General features: G+C 34.3%; 1 protein-coding gene across 3 annotated transcripts in view; it reads left to right on the top strand.

Annotated features, from left to right (window-relative positions):
• Nucleotides 1–12969, top strand: part of LOC150092414 (golgin subfamily A member 2-like) — a 380033-nt gene that overhangs the window by 303256 nt on the left and 63808 nt on the right. The window contains exon 19 of one of the 3 annotated variants that reach the window (XM_090415174.1): nucleotides 11296–11348. In XM_090415174.1, coding sequence (XP_090271300.1) covers nucleotides 11296–11348 — 53 coding nt within the window. Of the gene's footprint in view, nucleotides 1–8413; nucleotides 8465–11277; nucleotides 11349–12969 lie in introns of those variants that run through there. The other 2 variants (XM_090415173.1, XM_090415175.1) reach the window with 2 other exon arrangements.

Below are 12969 nucleotides of genomic sequence, written 5' to 3'. Positions count from 1 at the left end.
TTGTTGTATTGATAACACCATTTATGTCAAGTTTATATCAAGTAGAATTATGTGGACAAATTTCAAAATAGAGTTACTGTACAGTGAAACTTACTTGTTCCTATGGTCTCACAAAAGGTTCTCCTAATGAAGTGCAGGAATTTTTTGTGTGTCATTAGAGAAGTCAGCTGTCAAAGAAAATGGAAAAGCTGATCCTTGGTGGAAATTTAAACACCAAAATAGGAAATTTATACTAGACATATAGAAATGCTTTGGAAAAATTTGGAGAAAAGGGCAAAGCCAATAATAATGGTCAGTATCTGTTAGTTTTCTGTTCAGGTCATGGACTAGTCATCACTGGTACTGTGTTCTAATGTAAAGATGTACATAAATTCACATGGAGAGAAGACAGAAGAAGAAAAAAAAAAGTCTTGACTATTTTATTGTTGATAATGATATCTTTACACTGGTTCAGGATACAAGAGTATACAAGGAATCTGAAATTCAAAGTGATCATCACTTAATTTTAGCAGGATAAAAATAGATAAAAAGTTTTAAATTGAATTAAAGTTGTGCAAATTTTGCATTTGCTCAACCTGCTATGGCAGTCTACGGGAGAACTGTAGACTCCACCATACAAAGATTATCAAGGAAGATAAAATAATTAATGATGAAGACATTAATTTATTTAGCTAGTGAGGCATGTGGAAAAGTTGTCTGCAAGGATAAAAAATTCAGAAATCCATGGATTCAAAAAGTTAAAGAGGCAGTCCTGGAAAAGAAGAAAGCATACACATACCAAAAGTTCCTAGCAAGTAAATCAGAAAATGCCCTGAGAGAATAAATAGAAAATAGGATTGCTGAGTTGTGTGTAAAAGTAGCTAAACAAAAGTCATGGAAAGACTTGGGTAAAAATATAGAAGATAAATATCAGGAACTTTGGTCAAAATAGGGAAGATAAATATCAAGAAGATAGCAAAATGCTCTGGAGGCTATTGAAAAAAAAGCTTAGAAATGGAGGCAAATGTACTGAAAAATGAATCAAAGATGATAAAGATATGAAAACTGAAACTATAGATATTCTGGATATCTGGAGTGATTTCTTCAAAAGATTAAGTGAAACAATCAGTGGCAAAACAGTGGTAGAAAGTATTCAAGAGAAATGCAACCAGGAGTATGTGTTAATACTCGAGATAGAAAAACTTATCAAAATTGTGTGATGTGTAAAGACAGCTGATATTCAAAGTAGATGATATTCAACTCAAAATGCTCAAAAATAGCAGTATAAAAGTTTTGCCATGGCTGCGCTTCATTTCATAATTCAGAAGGTTGAATTACAGATGATTAGAGTAAACCTCTCATAGCTCCCATTCCAAATAAAGGTTGGCAAGATCAGATTTTCACTTTATGACAGCTGGTTAAGGAATCATGTGAATAACAAAGATCTGTTAATTTTGCAGATCTGGAAAAAGCATATGACAAGGTGCCAAGAGAAAAGTTGGTCAGAGTTGTACAAGTCTTCTTTAGCTTGCTGAACCTTTAAGATTCTTTGTTGCAAGTACCAACTTTTTCCACTACTTTATGTCTTGAGCTATTCCAGTTCAGGTTCCCATCTCAGCTAATCCTTTTTGGATGTTATCCTCCCAACATTGCCACAATCTTCCATTACAATTATGTGAGGTAAATGGAACATTATACAGAGCAGTACTCGTTTCAGTAAAATTATGGAGACTACAACTGTGTTAGTAATAATTACTTTAATTTCCTGATGTTTTGACCTTCATATTAAGGTCATCATCTGGAGTATACATATATATGTATATTAGGCTGACCATACGTACCATTTTGAATGGGACAGTACCATTTTTTTTCATATTTCCCAGCCATCCCATTGTTTTAATAAAAATGTAAATTTTGTCCCATTTTTAATAAAAACTATAAATATACTTTAATATTGGTCAATCATAAATTATTACAGGTAGTCCTCGACTTATGACGGGTGGGTTCCGTTCCAACGTCTCCATCGTAAGTCGAGGACTTTTTTAAATTCTTGATTTGTTTGATTTCTGTTATAATATTTTCATAAATTAGTTTTCTATTTAACTTAATTCAAGAACCTTTAAAGAAGCAGCTACAGTCGCCCGTAAAACTGAAAACCTAAACAAGAATCAAGGTCTAATTTTACCAGAAATTTGGAAAACTTTTATCAGATCATTAAACATCAAGAAATGAACTTTCATAACAATTACGTCATGAACCATAACGAATAAATCATGTTAACGAGACACGCACATTGTCACGCAAAATACCAATTTTTTGTATGAATTAGAACCATCAGTTATAACCTAGTCTGTAACTTTCGTTTTAGCTTACTAGTTTGTATTCCCTGAGGATGCCAATAGAAAAAGATTGGCGAAACATGAAGGAGGATAAAATAAAGCTACTTGACAAAGATTATATAAAAAAAGTGTAATAGTCTTATGAATAATTGTCAAGAAAAAATTCAACATAAGAAATGGTTTTAATTTAAAACCAGCATTTCCTCCAAGAAGAAGCGTAATCCTATCTTTAAATACCTTAAAACCAGGCGCCGATGTAGCTTATCTGTGAATGTAAGTTTGTTCGGCATTCTTTTCCAGAACAATCCGGTTTCATCTGCGTTAAAAAGCTGCTCTAGCAAATAGCTTTCATCTTTTATCATCTCTTTCAAATTTTTCTTAATAATTTCAGCACTTTCAAAATCGGAACTAGCAGCTTCTCCCGTTATTCGTATGTTTAACTTGCATAACACATACGTTAAATCGGCTTTTGAATTGATAAAGCCAACCTTTACTAGCATTAAATGTATGCTCACCATATATATGTATCTTCTTGTTTCCTTAAATTGTCAAATAGGCTGTGTGCTTTTGTTTGAATCGTAAACAAACCGAGACGAATATTCTTGTTGATTTGATCCATCTATCAATATCATTAAAAGCTTCTCCATTTCATGAATTGGCCCTTCTTTTTTTTTGTTAAAATTGTACATTTTATATTAACTGCCCCTTTAGCTGCCTCCATTATTCTTGATTTATCTTTTATAATTGTTGAAACAGTTGAATGCGATAGTTTTTCTTCTTGCTATTTCACCAACTTTCTTTCCTTTGTCATATGCTTTAATGACCTTCATTTTAACATCTGAACTTAAAGCTTTCCTCGCCTTCTTTTTTATGTTGGAATTTTTATCAGTAGTATTACTTCTCTTACTGGACACGATAGGGTTACGACGAGATACAAAAATTGCAACGAGAAAATAACACTTCAACTGCTGATTAGCAACTAGCATGCCAAAGGCTATGATAAGTTAGAAGTGGGTGAATCATAGCAGCAGCTATTGCGTATTGGTGATAGGTGTTGCTTGTCAACTAATGGCGACACTGCAATGCATATACAAAAGCAATGTGATATATGTATGTATATGCTGGCAGCAAAGTTAAATTAGAGAATTTTTAATAATAATAATTTTTGGCCATCGTAAGTGCAAATCGTCGTAAGTTGAGGACTACCTGTATTCATAACCTATAATTGTATATCAATATCATGGATACTAGTAATTTATGTAACCATGGAGTCGCATTGTTAACAACGGTATTAACAACACCACACACAGACTTTTATCACAAAGATGTTTTATTAACGCTTATATTTCACTGATTTCATGTTTAGGAGTCGTTATAGATCTGAAAGATTATTTTTTGAGTCAGCAATGGCTCTGAAGAATTCTGCCAAACCTTAACAAATATGGTTGCATTAATTTGCCAAAAATATGGGAGACGGTTATCCTAAGAAAAACTCCTGGATAATTGCTTTTTTTTTTTTTTTTTTTCCTCGTTAGAGGGCACCAAAAATAGGACTTTAGATCTTTTGTATTTTGCAATTATATTGTTTCACTCACTCACTGTCGCGTATACAAGTGTGTTGTGCTCTGATGATGCTGAGTTGAAATATAAGCGTTAATAAAACATCTTTGTGATAAAAGTGTGTGTGTGGTGTTGTTAATACCGTGAAAAATAAGTCATGAATAACCATCAACACCTAAGCTTATCTGTTAGATATGCTAATTCATCGTCATCGTCTGAGCAATTCAAATATAGGCTTTTTATGTCATGTTCCTACTCTGCAGATGCAATAAATTAGAACTGCAAATCATTCAACACATTTTCTTTGATTATTCTAATTTTTTCTATTTGGAGGTCTAGTATAGATGTCAGTTCTCTTCTTGGCAACCCAGTTTATTTAATGGCCTTCTTCCAGATATTATCAGTCTTATGTTCTCTAGTGGTATAATAGAGCCAGCAGATTAGAACAACAGATTAGACAATACCCATGATGTTTACTCCTCCTTTCCAAGTTAGATTACTGTTTTCATCCTGTGGAAAGGTGAAAACTTATGCTTTAACCAAATAACTGAAATAACTCTTGCTGAAATAAGGGCATTCATTCCTCATTCCACCCATAACTCCCACACTCACAACTTTTCAAATCTTGGGTCTCCCACAGTGTGACAGTTCAGTCTAAGATAAAAATTTGGCATACCTCAAATAGCCCAAGTTAAAAATCCCAGCTGTGTAATCAGTGTACATTGCAGTCCATTTCTAGAGATTTCTAGTATACTCTAGCATCACAGGGAAATCTCAAGAGAGGAAGCTAGCAGCCTCTTTGCAAAGGGTCAAATGGGCCAGAATGATAGTTTGGTGAGCAATGCTGTGTTAGAGACATGATTAAGTGCCCTAGGAATATCAAGAGTGACCACATAAGTTTCTTCAAACCTTTTAATATCCTAGCCATCACTACCTACCCTTCAAAGGTAGGTAATATTTGCTAGGAGAGACTGGGGATCAAGAGTGGGAGAATCCATATCAGTTTTTATTAATTAATTGTTTGATTTCCAGTTAGCAAAGAAGTTGCAGTTGATGACTTTCTCCATTGTTTTTCAAGAGAATTGAAGTGGTGGATAACAGGATGATAAGTTGGATTTGGTGGGGTGGGGGGGGGGGGGGAATAGTAAATGGGCTAAATACAGGCATGAATCCATCCTTGCCAGAAATGTGGGACCTATTGTAAAGTGATAAGGATTGGTATGAATTCTGGAGCACAAAGTTTGAGTACAGTTGGGGAAGGGGATCAGGACCAGATGACTTGTATCTAAATTAATTAAGGATCCTTTTTATGTCCTTCTGGTGGGGGGAAAAATGAAGGAGGCATGCATTGAGCTTTCCTTGGTATAGTTGTTTATCATCTTTAAGTGAGGAAATGAATGTTGCAGGGGGGCATCATTCATCCCCTCATGTGGTGCTTACAAACAGCCTTGTCACTTGCAAAAAAGGCTTGAGCGATAGAGAGAGAAAGAGGTACTAGCATGGAATAGCAGAAGTTGCTACTAGTAACTTTGAAATGGACCAGAAGGCTCGAGTTGCTGTTTCAACCTTCAAAGGGTTGGACTTGGATTTATTTATAGTTTTCTATAGATTTTGAGGGGTTTTGTTATTGCTTATTTCTCAGTTTGCTTGAATATACCATATTTTTTAACTTGAACTGCTTTGGCACACTTGTTAGAGTCATGACTGCAGTAGTTGTAGGAGTTTGGAGTGGAATGGGAGTGAATAGACCTTCCTTATAGCAAAATTAATTTCACTTATTTGGTCTAAGCAGATGTTTTTAATCAAGAAGGTAGAAATTGCAATTAGAACATGAGAGGAAGAATATAAATCATGTCAAGCATTCATTTGACACCACTGTATTTCAAAGAACACGAAACTGAAAAGGGTTGTTTGAAGGAAGTTTCATAGAAAATGAAACACTACCAAATGCAAGGTAATAATGTTGTGGGTTACTAAGATGAAAGTTGATATCTATACTACATTTGAAAGGAAAATTGTTAAGAAGTGGTCCATGCTGTCAGAAGGACAGATCTTATATTAAATCATTATCAATGGAAAATATTTTGGCATTTTCTGCTGCTTGTTCAGTGGAATTAGAGAAGAGAAGCCAGTTAGAGTTTTAAATACTGAAAAAAAAAGATGACCTAAAAGAGCAGCAAAAAGTTAGTTATCTTCACTAAATGTCAATACTTGGAGATTAATTATTCAGAAGAGATTATGCATAAAAAAGACATCTTGAGATAAAAATGAAAAGTAGAATGAAATTGTACTATATTACAGTATTTGCGTATCCTGTCATTTCCCACTAATGATCTTTTGTTATAGTCCCTTTTTATAGGCATCTCTAACCACAAAAGTTAAGCATGTTGTGCATTAATACTGTGGGTAGGCTAGGGGTTTGACACCTGCTGTATAAACTAAACATGGAACTTTTTTTTTTCAAGCTATTTCATTCCAGACCACCATCCTCCACTGATGACCAGCTGGTTTGAAGAAAGAAAGTTTTCAAGATAAGAAAATGATAAATGAAATGCACAGAATGAGGTGAAGAAATGTTAAGCCAGATGAAATTCATCCTTTACCTGGTGGCATTTACAAATATCCATATTTTATTGATACTTGAACTCAGAGCCTGTTGGTTGGAGAGTGGAGGCACTATCCACTCAACCAACCAAACAGCAAAGATCTTTTCTTGCTTTCTTTGTTCCCTGTAATGTTTGCCACTGGATCAAAAACATAAATTATACTTAACAAGCAATTATATTCTTGTTTTTATCCTTTACCCAAGCATGAATAAATAAGTTTCCACATGAAGTATTTCATTACCTGGGCTACTTGTTTGTTGCCATGCATTAAGGGAAGAGTTACTACCCACACAGGTTTTGGCTTTTATTAAGGTCTTACAGTGGGAAGTAGACCCATGGAGATGCAGATGCTAAAGTAATAGGCAAAGTCATATTTCCATATTACCTTGATTCCATATTACCTGGTCTTGAGAAAGACCAACATTTTGATTGTTAAAGTAGCTATAGATGTAATATTATTATTATTATTCGTGACACCTCCAAGGAGTACGAAGACTCATCGCGGGAGGACACCCATTGTACAACTCTCCGTCTCCACTATTACACCAAACCTCTACTACCAATCATCTGCATCAGCGCCATCTACTGCCCACCATCACAGCTCGTAATATGATTAACCATAACTTTATATATTCTTAGATTAGAAGTCTTCTGTTGAGTGAAGACTTTGGTGCTATTAAAATTAGGGACAGATGAAGCAGGCATGTGTGTGTGCATGCACACATTTAAGAGAGAGAGTAAAATGAAGCAAGAATTCAATTTTTGAGATACTAAGTTATTTTTATCCCCACTGCAACATTTTTAAAAAATGTCTGTAGATGTTCATGAGAACTCATTTGCACATTGTAAGATTTCTGGATAGGAAGAGTGCATATAATGCTGCTAATTCACAAAATGAACAGGATTTTTCATCATTGAAAAAAGATCATTCATATACACTAGGAAGTATATGATTTTATTTATCCAGAAATAAATTCCAGCACCAGCATATCTCAGCTCTGTTCTTTCACTCATCCTCTGGCAAAAGTGTAAAAGAATGGTAACTTGTTCAAGAAACAAGACCAGGATCAGACCACCACTGCTACTATTTTCACAGACAATCACAAACATCCATGTCCACAGTGGGATTCAAACATGCAGCCTTTTGGCTGGAGAGCAGATATACTAACCTCTCAGCCACCAGCCCAGCAATTTATAGAAGATAAGCACTTGTTTTGATGAGAGGTAATCTCTGGAGCAGAAGAGAAAGACCAGAATTTTGATTGTTAAAGTAGCTATAGATGTAATATGATTAACCATAGTAGCTTCAAACTCTTCTTTATATATTCTTAGATGAGAAGTCCTGTTGAGTGAAGACCTTGGTGGTATTAAAATTAGGAACAGCATCCTGAGTTTCTTCATACTTCTTTATAGTATTTTTTTCCAGAAGCAGAAGTAATAAGCAAAAATGCTTCTCATGCCTGTGTCTATACATAAACATTTCCCAAATATTGATTTAATATTTGGGAAAAGACTGATCTGAATATAATGGAATGGCTCTAATTATTTGGTGTAATTTTCTTTTGTTTTTTGGATTTCTTTGGGTATAGTTTAATTTTAATGCTATTGGATCAATACTGGCAAAATTAAGTTGTGAAATCAGCATAAAATAGGAGTTCACAGAACACAGGAATTTATTAGTCATTACTTAAATAAACACATTTAAAGTCTAGCATGAACTTGCCTGTTTGCATTGTAATGGTTTTTCAGAGTTTAATCAACTTTGTGATCTTTTTCTTTACATTTGTTTTGATGTGTCTAGCCCTGAAGAAGCCATCAGTTCTTTTATATGGTGAAACTAGTAAAAATTAAGGTGTAATTTATTTATTTGAGTAATGACAAATAAATTCCTGTGTTATCATTTTTAGCCATAAAACTTTCTGGTTACAGATTGGCTGGTGTGAAGAAAGAAAGTTTTCAGTGATTTTGCCAAAGTGAGAAAGCTCACTGTGGGATTCAAAAACCCATAACCTGCTGGTTGGAGAGCAAGTGTGTTGTCCCCTCAGCCAACCAGGCTGGCTGATTTGAAGAAAGAAAGTTTTTAGTGATAAGTGAAATGCACAGAATAAGGTAAGGAAATTTTAAGCTAAAAAGGAGTGGAGCAATTCTTTATGTAGCTACCTGACATGGGATATCAGAGGATATCCTTTCAAATACATGGCCTGTGGATTCCAAATGCATGACAGATTGAATAGTAATGATTCATCAACTGATTTAGAAGTCTCTTAATGTGTTACTACTAGGTTCTTTCTGATGGTCAACCTGCATAAATGCTTGACCTTTATCTTTAAATGGGAGGTTCTGAGTCTCCCACCCAGGATGTTAGTCATGCTCTTAAAGGACACCTACAAGAAGTAGAACAAACCGAGAAAAGAATTTTGGGTCTTTTCCTTAGAAACTCTGCTCTGGAGGCCAATATGGATCAACATTAGGAATCAAAAATCAGTTGCCACTTAAGACACTTAGTTGGCCTCTTTCTCTGCTTGAAAAGATGTGCTTTTATTTTGACCATACTTGTCATATTTGTCAGAACTGTTTTATGGAACCATCTGTTTAGTGGAAGAGGCTATATGATGTATTTTATTTTATCTATTGATTATGAGATTGATTATTCATCATTCTTTATGTTATAAGGTAAAGGTGTATGTACAAGGTTCTGTCCTTTAGAGTAACAATATTGTCAGATTTTTGGCTGGAGTAATGGAGGGATTTGGCAAAAAAGTCAGATTCAGTATTAGTAGGTTTTTAGCAATTTCTGGATGATCAACCTTAAACATGTTTTGAGGGAAAGACAAAAATTATTTTGTTCCTGCTGGCTGTTTTTCCAAAAAAATAGAAATATTATCTCACTGTACCACACAGAAGGCTTGAAATGGGATTGCTTCTTAACAAACAACTTGACGATAGGTGGAATGTCCATTGCTTGACTATTGGTAATTATAGGTTATCTAAGTCTAGCAAAGGAGTTTTTGATATGACTGAGAGGTTCTTTCACTGAAACATCAGTAAATAAAAAAAGATTGCATCTAAATTACTTTAACTAAAGTTGAGATTTCCAACTTTGAAAGCTGTTGGACCAGATGTGAAGTAAAAGGAGTCATTACATCCAATATAATTTTTTAAGATCATTGCTAAGTAGGAGAACTCATATCTATACCAATAGAAAAGATTAGTGTACCTGACTTTGATTTTGAGCAACTCATATCAACATGGGATTAACAGATGGTAAGATTCTCGGTTACGGGAAAATTCATCGAATGAACAATTCATCGAAAGACAATTCGTCGAAAATGCAATTCATCGAAAAATAATTCACCGAAAATTTTAAATTTTCGATGATGTTATGATAAAATAATCTATTTAGAACAAAAAACTTAACCATGCAGACTGCTTCTTGTACTGCAACTTATACTAATTTCGCCAAGTCAGAGAGTTTTGTAATCCAGTACATAATTTGGACACATTATTTCTTTGTCGCCCCGAATATAGCTGAACTGAAAACTGGAACGGTTCGACATTTTCTTGTAAAAGTAAAAGTTGAAGTCGCATATTACTACTAGCAACAATAATAATAACGAAGCCCGCATAGTTCAATCGGAAAAAACGATGCTGTTTAGTTAGAAAGACCTGGCTAGTTGGATCCCATTTACGCATAATTTTTATCAATCCTGTTCTGCTAAAGGCAAGTTAGCAGGCATAATATAGATATGGCTGGGCTTTTTTTCCGGAAACAGTTATCGGAGACAATAAAGACTATGTTATAGAACCATATTGTTCCCTATTATAGAATCATATTGTTCTATAATTTTTCCCTATGAAAGTAGCATTGTAATCTCCTTATTCACGGTTCAGGTTTTGTTCTAAATTGATCAATTTTCTCATAACATTTTCGAAAATTTTAAATTTTCGGTGAACTGTTTTTTCAATGAATTGCATTTGCGACGAATTGTCGTTGGATGAATTGCCTTTTCGATGAACTCTCCGGATACCAAGATTCTCTCTCTCTCTGTGTGTGCATGTGTGTGTGTGAGAGAGAGAGAGAGAGAGAGATCTACTTTGTCAACCTTTCAAATTATGATATCTTTCTTTTTTTTGTCTTCCTGGAATTTTATGTCTTTAATTTCCTCATTTTGTTACAGTATCAAAATATGATTCTACACTGCTCTTTATGTATGTTGTTATAAGAATTAACCTACTTCCTTACCAAACTGAAGTTTACTGTTTGTCAAATGACAATTTAAGCAACTAACAAAAATTTATAAAATACAGTTATCTGCTCTTATTATTGTTGCTAATCAACTGGGCTCTCAGCATTTTTGTTGGATTAACTTCTTTTCTTTGTTATATGTACTCTGATACATCGAAATGAAAGTCAAAACTTCGAGTAGTCATTTTAATTGTTATTGAAGAAGTTATTTTTACTAATGACATGTTGTTGCACAAATCTCTTACATGGAATCTCTTCTCACTTCTGTAAAAATAAATGTATTGTGAAATATTTTTTTAATATCATAAGTTATTTACTTTGACATATGTCAGTTTCCATTCAAGAAAAGCTTAGAAATCTATAGTACAAAAGTATACCATTGAGAACTTAGGGTAAGCTAAGTTGATAATCCTGAAGACCAGATAAATTCTATTTCATGGTATACCAAATGAATTAAAAATCAAGTAAAGTGATGTATGTATTTAACTGTTAAATCTTTCTTTATATAACTTTGAGATTGTGTAAAGTTTGTTATCATTAAAATCAGGTGATGCTGCTGATCCAGTAATATCAAAAGATGACTACCAGAGACTAAAATGTGCAATGAATATGTTGGAGGTAAGTGCATAGTCTAATTTAGATAATCATAGTATATTTAAAATGAGTTTGGAAAAGAAAAATAATTCTTGTGTAAGATAAAATCATACTTCACAAGTTGTAAAAAAAAGGACACTTAAATAAATAAATAAAATTCCTAGGTTTCCTGTTAGAATCTATTAGGATTATTGTAATTTTGCAGAGCTGTAGAAGAAACCTACAGTTGACTCTCACTGTAAAAAGTTGAGTAAGTTCACTATAGCAAACTGTCTACCTTAAAAAAAAAAAAAAAAACTATTCCATTGATCTCTAAGTTTGAGTCGACTGTATTTGCTAACTAAAACCACACTGCCTTTCTTGAAAATCTCCTTGGTTAAGTGGTTTCACTGCATGTTACTATTTGGGCAAGGGAGACTTAAAATGCATCTATGGTGGGAGGAACTTTGTCTTTTTTTGGGGCAGAAATAAGTTAATCATAGATGAAAACAGGGATGCTTAAGGGTCAAAGCTGTATAACTGAGAGGAGACCTCTACATAGTCTTTAAAGGAATGCAGAGAACTGACCAGGGCTTCTGACATAATGTCCAATCCTCACCTTCTCATTGTGCACCCTGTTAAGTATCTACCTGGATACTGAATGAATGAGGATGGGCTGGCGATTTGGGATTTAGCTGACCAAATTGTATTCTTAATGGCTTAAACCAAAATATAAAATGATGGTACAACTTGACAGAATTTCATGTCAGCTGGGGCATCGCCCGGTTAAACAAGGTCCCTGTTGTTTTCACCAGGAACCAGGGCGAACAGCGAAAAGTCAGCTACTGGAACAAATCTGAAAGCACACCCCAACTCAACATCACCAGAGTTAAAAATTGGTACTATCAACATAAGAAGCCTGAATTGCAAAGAAATGGAGCTAGCTGAGGAATTCATAAGTACCATATCGACATAATAAGGGTGATTGAAACAAAAAAGACAAAATCTGTTGAGATTTTTCTGAACAATAAATACAAAATGTTATATTCAGTCAATGACAATCAAGGAAAAAAAGGAGTAGCCATAGTATTCAAAACTAAATACGAGGCTAATCTTCTTGAATGGCAGGCAGTGTCAAGTAGAGTGATTTGGGCAAATATCAGAATGGGGAACTGGGTAATGAAACTTATTTGTGCCGATGGTTCCGTAGAAGTGGAGGAATTTTGGGGGGCTTTAGAGAAAGCAACTGACACAATGAAAAATGAAAAGTTGGTCCTTGTTGAAGGATCTAAATAGGAGCAGGAAGTGATTGTCAGATATACAAAAATAATTTGGAAAAATTTGGAGAAAAGAGCAAAGCTAATAATAATAGCAAATACCTGTTGGATTTCTGCTCAGGACATGAACTGATTATTACTAACATAAAAATGTGCACAAATTCACATGGAGAGAAGAGGCAAGGAATAAGAAAAGTCCCATTGACTATGTTATTTTTGATAGTGATATTTTCTCTCAGGTGCCAGGACACAAACATGATTGAAGAAAAAAACGAAAGAGTTTGAGAACAGGAACCAAACCTTGGAGATTCTGTGGCAAGCCCTGAAGAAAACACTGATTGATTCAGCCAGAGAGGCATAGTGAGATTGTCTGCAAGGATAGAAAAATC

Source organism: Typopeltis vanoorti, chromosome 26 (assembly GCF_054136105.1).
Source record: "Typopeltis vanoorti isolate ZY-2024b chromosome 26, IOZ_Tvanoo_1.0, whole genome shotgun sequence".
Classification (NCBI taxonomy): Eukaryota; Metazoa; Arthropoda; class Arachnida; order Uropygi; family Thelyphonidae; genus Typopeltis; species Typopeltis vanoorti.
This window is presented reverse-complemented; position numbering and strand designations above follow the sequence as displayed.